General features: G+C 54.7%; 1 protein-coding gene across 3 annotated transcripts in view; it reads right to left on the reverse strand.

The window, feature by feature from the left end:
- Synpo (synaptopodin) overlaps nt 1–5,427 on the reverse strand; it is a 31,373-nt gene extending 25,946 nt beyond the window's left edge. For 2 of the 3 annotated variants that reach the window (XR_004518266.1, XM_033766578.1), the window contains exon 1: nt 4,861–5,427. Coding sequence is in view for 2 of the 3 variants with exons in the window: in XM_033766578.1 (XP_033622469.1) it covers nt 4,861–5,215 (355 nt within the window). In the remaining variant the exon portion in view is untranslated. The remainder of the gene's footprint in view (nt 1–4,860) is intronic. The other variant, XM_010627189.3, reaches the window with a different exon arrangement.
- Between the last annotated feature and the right edge of the window lie 3,680 nt (nt 5,428–9,107).

The raw sequence follows: 9,107 nt of genomic DNA on the forward strand, positions 1-9,107 counted from the left end.
TCAATGTGAAGTACTCCACAGAGAAAGGTGCTGCAACTCTGTGAGTTTACTTGGGTGCGACTCCCTCCGCCGCCGCCGCCCCCCACCCTCTGCTCTCGCTGGGCTCGTGCGTCTCTCCGCTTCCTCCTCGTTCCTCCTGGTTCTCGGCACCGCTAGGCTTGTCGGTCTGTCCCTGAACCGTCTGTACGTTTTCTCACGCGGTGTGTCGCCATCTCACGTCCCTTCTTTTTTCTTGCTTCCTTCACTGCCCACGCCTTCTAAATCTACCCACCAGTCTGTCCCCCACCCTCTGCTCTCGCTGGGCTCGTGCGTCTCTCCGCTTCCTCCTCGTTCCTCCTGGTTCTCGGCACCGCTAGGCTTGTCGGTCTGTCCCTGAACCGTCTGTACGTTTTCTCACGCGGTGTGTCGCCATCTCACGTCCCTTCTTTTTTCTTGCTTCCTTCACTGCCCACGCCTTCTAAATCTACCCACCAGTCTGTCCCCACAGGGGACACCACCTCCCACCCCAGAGGCAGTGAGTGCCCCAACCGCTTCACCTCGGCCTCAGTGGCCCCAGTAACTCTCCTTCGGTAGCACTGGGGCACAGGGGCCGAGGAGGGCGTGGTCCCCTGACTTGGTCAGTGGCCTCAGTAGGTCCCAGTGCGCATCTTCCCCTTGAAGGGCACGATACTGACCCTGAGCTGGGGACAGCCCTGTCCCCGGCAGTTTCCGCACATTGGCCACACGGGGATGCTGCTAAAAGCCCACATTCTCACATGCCCCAGACCCTCCCGCGGGGAGGGATGGATGGGCTTGGAAACAAAACCTCCACAAGCACCCTTCGCACCCCTGGTGGGACCACGCTTGGGAAAGTGGCAGCCTGGGTTTCTGTGGAGTTTCCCTGGTCTCTCCCGCTTCCTACCAGGGTGGTTCCATGCTCATCAGTCTTCTGCATCAAGAGCGTTGCTTAGACTTCTGCTACAGGAAGTTAGAAATATGCTGATGCTCACCCACCCCCCACTCTGAAACACGGACGGGTTGAGGACAGCTGTCCCCAGTGGGCGGGCTCAGAGGAGCGGTAGGTGACCTCGAAGACAAGCCCTCTCTGGCCCCCTGTGACCCTAGTGTACCAAGGTGGGGGACAGGAACAGTCCTGGAGATTGACACCAGGCAGGGTACCGCTTACACGGAGTGTGGCATGGGCTGGAGGAATAGCTATAGCAAAGACATGGGAAACCAGGAAACAACTGTGTGGGTGAGAGAGAGAGGCCAGGATTACTGCATGGGTGGGTATGAAAGAGAAAGACAGGGAAAGAAAGACAGAGAGAAAGTGGCTTGGTCTTTACGTAGGTGTGTGACAGTGGGTGTGCAAGAACGGATATACCTATAGGGGAGACTATGAATGCAAGAGAGCTCAAAGCGTAGGTGTGTAGCAAAGGAGAAAGGAAAACAGAACATGTTGTTAGCTTGTATCTGCAGGAGGGAGCACATGCATGCACTTGCTCGTGCAGTGTTTCCAGGCGACACTGTACCTCTACAAGTCAGTCTGAAACACCGGTCCCCACGTGACAGGCGTGATGCGTGAGGGAGCCTTTGGGAGCATGTTCACCCATGTCCATCTGAGGGCATTCACACGTGTGCAGATGTGTGATGATGTCTGCCCGGGAACAGGGTGTGTATGCCTCCTGGGTGTGCAGGAGCGTGTCCATGGCGGCAAGCCATGGTGTCTGTGTGGGTGCACGGTGAGGTGCCCGGAGCCTGTGAACAGTGCTCCCACCAGTAACCCCCGCTGCGGCCTCTGCCTCTGCAGGGCCAGGAGTGGAAGGGGGATGGGCAGGTTCCCGCCAACCTGCTGCTCTGCCCAGCCTGTCTCCCAGGAGCCTGAGGAGCACGCCTTTGTCCTGGGCCCCCGGGGCCACTGTCAGCTGGTCAGTGGGCGCAGGCTCCTCTGCCCTGTCAAGATAGGTGTGGCTCTGGGGGGCCTTATGGGACACCTAGACCCGTGCCCTTCCCTACTCCTATCCCTGAGGCTCGGGGCAGTGTCCACTAGACTGGAGGTCCTCTAGACGCCCCCGCCGTGACAACAAATGGCACCAACCAGGACAGCCTGGATCAGCAGCGGGTCCCAGGTGTCCCCAGGGCACCTCAAGGGTCTGGAATGTGGCTAATCCCCACCTACTCGAGCCTGCGCTACCTTTTCCCACTTCCAAGTGGATGGAAGAGCACAGCCTGCTGTCTCCATGGAGAGAGGGTGCTTCAAAGCATAGTCCCAGACCTCTCAGGGTTCAAATTCTGGCTCCTCCACCCACGCGTTTGAGATTGACACTTCACTTAAACTTCTTATGCCTTAGTTTCCTCCTCCTCTGTAAAACAGAGATAAGAAAAGTATACATTTCACAGGGCTCCTTAGATGAGATGATATAATTCATTCAAAGCATTTAGCATATGGCCAGGCAGCTGAACCGGGAAGCCTGGCTTTCCAGCCTTTAGCTCTGGCACCAATCTACGGTGTGATTTTGGACAAATTGCTTGGTATCTCTGGGCTTCAGAGCCTCTATCTGTGGAATAATCTCAGTGGGCCCCGCCAGGAGTGGCCCACTGAGACTTCGTGCAGAGGGCAGCTGTGGTTTTCTTTGTGAGCTCTGGACCAGCTCGTGTTCGCCTGAGGCCTGATCAGGAGCCCAGTGTTACACTTTCCTTCCCACCCGTATTCTCCCAAGCAGCAGCAGCTGGTGGCAAGAAACTCGAGCTTCAGGCTGCTGTCCACCTCAGTCCCTGCAGCTGCTCCCCCTCCAGCCTGCCCTGCCTGACTAGTACTCAGATCTCAGAGAAAAAGTGTCAGTACCCACCTACCCCAAATAAAAGTCTGCAGTGTGTAAGACAGATGGTGCCACAGCTCGTTCTTACATGGGGGAATCATTTCAGAGGGGAGTAACTGTCTGGAGATAGTTCTAATCTTCCAGCAGTGAAGGGAAGAAGCTCTCAGAGGAAGCTAGCTGTAAGCCACTAAAGCTGGCAGCTCCTTAGGCTCTTCCGTGGTGCTCCAGGCAGAGGGAGGGACTCTGGCCACACCCTTTCCCCAGGGAGCAGAAAGGCCTCCAGGGCTCTAACCCAGGACCTCCTGGAGTTTGACTCTCTAGGGAGACCCAGCTTCCCTCCTGCCTTTACCTCTGAAAAGTCTTCCCCATCCACTCGGTCCATTCTGTCCTCCTGAGGTTGCTCCTACCCCTTTTGTCCTAGACTGTTTGGGCCAGAACTTATGACTCCAGAAGAGCACAAGCCCCCAGTTTAGAACACCAAGGTTGAATCATGGTGTAAGCCCCACATCTTGGACAAGTCACTTACATTCTCTGAGTTTCGGTCTTCTCATCTTAAAATGGGGATGATAACGGTATGGGTCTTGTGGACATTGCCATGAGATCAAGGGATGGTACTAAAGCTCTTAGCACAATGGGTTTAGCACATCAGGGCTCAACAAACAGCCGTTATACTGTTGAGCTAACGATGATCATTTCAACTATTATTAACATCGCTTCCTAGACACTGCCGTATCTGAGATCACTGAAACCTATCAAGCAAGTAGGGCTTATGCTTTTATTTTATTTTCGCAGATGAAAAAGACGGAAGCGCACCCAGGGGAAGGGACTTGCTACGGTTTGGTTAGTAGGCTGTGGGTACAGAAGCAGCCCGCACACCACCACAACACCATCTCCTGACCCCAGCTGTGGTCTGTGCAAAGGGAGCGAGCAGGTCCTGGGGGCCCTTGAGTTCCAAGGGACTTGTATTTGGCTCTCTCGGGGATGAGGATCCACCTTACAGTTCAAGACTGCTGAGCCTGTGGGTCCCCCCTACCTGCCAGAGGCATTAAGGTCTCTTCTTTCTCCCACCCAGCTCCCTGTGTGACCCAAACCTGGGCAGGAACTGCACCCATGCGGGGTGATCAGATTCTGGAGAGAATTATTTCAGAGAGCAGAGTAGGCGGGAAGGCTGGTGAGATGCCAGCCAGGGCGTCAGTGACGCCTGCAGAGAAATGAAGTGTTCCTTCAGTTTCCTGGCGCACAGGCCCTCCCAGGGCTGTGTCTCCCCCACACCCTGCACCCCCGGGATCTGTACTGAGTCGAGCATGGCCCCCCTCACGTCCTCCCCACCTGGACCCACTTCAGCGTTTCCATGGGCCGGCGGGGGTGGAGGTGATTCAGTGTGGGCTTCCCGCCCCGCCCTGCGCTGCAGGAAAATGATCCTTGCTCCCGCCTTCCTTCCGACGCACACAGAGCCTCCCTGCAGCCGTCACTGGATCCCACTGTAGCCCAGGTGACATGGCTTTTGCCTTTGTCATCTCTGGCAGATGGGAAACCGAGGCCAAGGGGTGGAACATGGGGCCCAGCTCAGCCACTGCTAGGCTGAGTGACCCGCAGCACTGTCGCTCACTCTGGCTCTTGGTTCCCCAGAGCTCGGCTTTAGCTCAGAGGCGCCCTCTCCACCCTGTACGCTCAGCGAGAGTAGTGACCGCATCTGCTCTATTCGGCTTGCACCCCAGCGTGTGGATCCTGCCACATCAGCTGCTTCAGACTTTACAGTCACTTGTTACCCCTGATGACTGCAGGGCAGGTGAGGGTACAAGTGGACCTTCTTTCAAGCACGCTGATATCACGGCTTTCTCTCACTGCCTTCTCACACGCCCTCTGTGGCAGACAGAAGTGAGGTCAGATGTGGGGCCGCAGGAACCACACGTAACCTGCAGGCATTCGTTGCCACAGCTGTTAATCTGGGACACGCGTGAGACTGTCACAGATTATTATCCATCATGGGAAATATGCCCAAGGCACATGCTTAAGGCCTCTGGGGTTTCCTGTTACCCTGGAGAAAGGGAAGCATGCTTACCTGGTTTCCGGGCCACCCTGAGCTCGGGGATGGGGCTGGGGCTGGATATCATCACCCTCCGGGCTGTCACCACGTCCCAGTCCTGGCTGGACCCGTCATCATGCTGGGTTCCCCCTCGGACTTCTCTGGAGCAGCGGGATGGCCGAGTGTCCAGGACTCTAGGCAGTTGTGGCACCTCTTTGTCCTCTTCTGGGTCCGTGAGCCCCATCTCTCCCTGCAGACCCTCCTCACTGCTGCTCTCCTCCGCCTCCAGAGCCAGACACCTGTATCTCCCATCAGGGATCTGGAAGCTGCAGGGGGAAGGTGTCCCTTCGCTGGGCCCAAGGGGTGGGGGTGGGAAATGAGGGCTCAGCATCGTGCTGCTGTCCTCGGCGATGGAGAAGCCAGCAAGCCTCGGCTGGGGCCGCTCGTGTGAGCAGTGCTCCTGCTCCCCTTGGTGGCCCCCTGTGGCTCTCTGTAGATCAGTCTTCTGCTGCTGATTGATTCACAGAGCTAAAGCAAGGTCCAGCTGAGAGGTAGGCTAAGTCCTTCCTGGGCTGGGTAAAGTGGTGGCCCAAACACCTCCTTCTTAACACTTCTTGACCTTGGTGTGTGAGGCCCCTTCAGGGCAGGCTATCTGTAGAGGCAGAACAGAAACAGCACGTGAGACAGCTCACTCAGTGTCCTGAGCTGGATTCCCGAGCCCTGTCCATCTTTGGGTGGCCCTGGGAACTGGCTGGGGTTTGGTGTTCAGGGCCACCACTTCCACAGGTAAGTGTTTCCCAGGCTCCAGTCACAAAACACCTTAGATCTGTACTCTATCCTTCTACTACTTGACACTATTGACTTACTCTTTTCCCGTCAATTTTAAATAATGTGTTTCTATTCCTTTAGACTTATCTTAAGCAATACTTACAGAAAAACCACAAGTATATTGTGCTAAGTCACTTTTCTTGCACATTAAACAAATATCTAGTTATTTCAAAATACTTATCTGGCACCACCTAGAAAGAATTCTCTTACATTCCACCAAAGGTGCCTATACCACAGGAACCACAGGAATTGTGAGGTGGGGAATGCAAGCCTGGGGACAGGCACCCCCTGAGGGAGTTTGAAAGGCAGCATGAAGGGGTGCTTATATGCTCCAGCTCCAAGTTAGAACCCCGGCTCTACCACTTGTGAGGCAGTCTCAGCCTCCACTTACCCAGCTGTGCCCAGTGGGTACCATCATTATGATGGCCGGGCATCGCCAATTCTTCCTAACCCAAAATATTTTGAGCACCAACACATTAGATACCACAAGTCCAAATTCGACACCTGACCTCATACGGCAAGTTGCAGTCAAAACACAGGTGCACTAAAAATATTGCGTGCAATTATGTTCAGACTATATACGAACAGAACACCTTGGTTCACGAACACTTCGGTTGGCAAACAATTTGGTTCGCAAACAAAAACTTGCTGCAAAATTCTCCGCATCAAGTGACAAACACGACCACAGCCACCTTCCCCGTTCACGCATAAATGCGGATGTCTTCCTCCATGTCGTGAAATGAATTAAATTCCTAATCCGAGGTACCGCAGCATGTAAAGTGTATGTGAAACTGAATTTCAGGTTTAGATATCTTAGGTCCCTGCCCCTAAGATATCTCTTTATGTGTATACAAACATTCCAAAACATGACAAACTGAAATCTTAAACATTTCTGGTCCCAAGCATTTCAGATAAGAGGTACATAACCTATCTCTCCATCTTAGTGGTGCATTGAGCAGCGCATGAAAAAATGCGTGCAGAGCACTCCACACCGTTTCTAAGCCGTGACTTAACATGTGTTGGCCATTCTTTCACTTCTCAAAATTTTCTTATGCCCCTACTCTATTTCAGATACTATAAAAACTGCCGGGCAAGGGTGAGGATAAAGAAGATATGGCTCCTGAAGACTTAAAATCTGGAGAGTTATGAATGATTGATGAGAACAGTAATTGTGTAATGTGTATAAATGTTAAGAATGACAGCAATCAGGAAAGGGGGTGTAAGCTCCCTATAAGGGACTGTGAGGTGGATGGGTGGGAGAGATACTTGGGTGGATGCACTGGATGGACGTGGAGGCAGATGGCAAGTGGGAGGGGAGGGAGGGAGGGAGAGGAGTCTACGATACAGCGCAGGTTGCCCTCTCTGGCAACAGAGTGTTGCTGTCTAAGAGAGATTAGGAATAAATGGGGAGGAGCAAGTCTGTGGTCGAGCAGGAAGATGAGTCTGAGTTTTGGGTTTCCAGGGAAGATGAGCAGGGGTCAGTTTTACTTGGGGGCCTGGAGAGCAGGGGAGAGCTCCGGGAGGGGGGGACAAAGGTTTGGAAATCATTTATGGGGGTGGATAAGAGTCCATAGGCTGGATAGAGCTCATGGCAACTACACTTGGGAGGAGCCCTGGAAATGAGCAGATCTTGTTTAAAGACTCAATTGTATCCTACTTAGCTGTGTGAACTCTGAATCTCACCCATCCTGTGGCAAAATGGGGGAGAAGCTCACAGGCCCACGAGCATCCTTGTGCAGAGTGAGAATTCTGAGCCCTGAGACCATCTGTGGACATGGATGGTCTCAGGGCCTGGGCTGGCTTCAGGGACGCTGCCCGCTGTCGTCCCGGCAGGGGTCAGGTCCCCCACCGCAGCCTTGGCCTCTGGCCTCTGTGCCTCTGTGCCAGGAGTCGGGTAGGCAGGCAGAGAGATAAGCGCATTACCAGCCCTAGGGCAAATCAGAGCCAACCAGGGGAAAGGCAAACACAAGTCAGGAACAGAAAGATAATCAGGCACCTGTTAGGGGGGCCACCATGGCAGAAAAATCAGGAGAAAGAAGCCAACCTGGAGCCCAGGAGAAGGATCTCAGCTTAGGAAACTAAGAACCACCTCCCTCCTAGGATCTTCGCTTGGGTTCTCTCTGTCGATTCCCACAACCACTTCATTATTTCCCCATCTCAGAGGTTAGGAAATTGAGGCTGGGATAGATAAAGCAACACAGCTAGAAAGGGACAGGACTGGGATTCAAACTTAGCTCTGTCTATGAAGCTGGACCGAGGGACACAGAAGAGATGGCTCTAGGCCCTTATTCCTCTCCAGCTAGCTGGTGTCACTCACTAGCTGCTGCCAGCTTTCTGCCATTTGAGTGTCAGAGGCTCTCAGGAAGGGCTGGGAGAGTCCTGGACACCTGACTGGCGGTGTGACCCGGGCAGGTGCCTTCTGTGCTCTGGAGTCCGTTTCCCCAAGGGCGCAATGCGGACCGAGGCAAAAGAAGCAGGAGGGCCGTGGGACTCCGGCATTGCCAGATGTCCCGATACTGAGCACTTGCAGCCACCCACCCCGCCCCCACCACAGAGCCAGATGGCAGAGGCAGCAGGAGTGGGCGGAGGAGGGGGCAGGGCTCTCTGACTCCCTGCAGGGGCCTCGCCTCACTCTGTCCCTGCTTCTGTTTTGCTGTATTTGATGGTGGCCACGGTTTCCAGGAAAGAAGAGAGAGGCGGAAAAGTTAACTTTCCGCCACCCACACAAATATTTTTGGCCGATGTTGTCTTCAGGCTGCCAAGCCAGGAGGGAAGGGTTGATAGGAGAACTCCAATTCAGTGCTCTCTCCGGGAGGGAGGACTCCCAACTCAGCCGGGCTGGGTGGGTGGGGGTTTAGGCAGGCCCTGTGCAGGCCTGAGCCCTGGAACAGCAGGGCTGACCAGGAGGACTGGGGTCTAGGCCTTACAGCCACAGTGGTAGCTGCCACTTTCTGAGCAGCTGCTGGTGCTGGACTGAGCCCTTTACCTAAGGAAACTGAGGCACAGGCAGGAAAACACAGTATCCAGAGGTGGTGGGTTGTGAGGGACAGAGCACGGTGTGAATCAAGGCTGCTGGGGTCTGCACTTTTCCACGCTTCTCTCAGGGGCTGCACACTCTGGCCTCAGGGACAGCGCCCACCCCCAGTCCCTGAGATGCTGAGCACAGATGGAGGCCCTTCTGTGTGGGCCGATCTCCACAGGCAGGAGAGGGCCGACCCCGCCCAGCGAAAGGGAGGAAGATCCTTTGAAGTGCTAACTCCATGCCCACCCAGAGCTGCACCCCTCATCTGGCCACAAGCTCTAAACTCCTAAGACCTGGCAGGCAGGGCAGCTGCAGCCACTCTGTGTTCTCATCTCTAAGGACAGGCCAGGTTATACCGCGGTGAACTGCACTGGAACCTAGGGACTGGGGACTGTGGCCATGGGACCCTCACATCCCTTCTGCTGCTCTCTGT

This window comes from Fukomys damarensis, unplaced genomic scaffold (assembly GCF_012274545.1).
Source record: "Fukomys damarensis isolate Sample0158 unplaced genomic scaffold, DMR_v1.0_HiC HiC_scaffold_3, whole genome shotgun sequence".
Taxonomy (NCBI): Eukaryota; Metazoa; Chordata; class Mammalia; order Rodentia; family Bathyergidae; genus Fukomys; species Fukomys damarensis.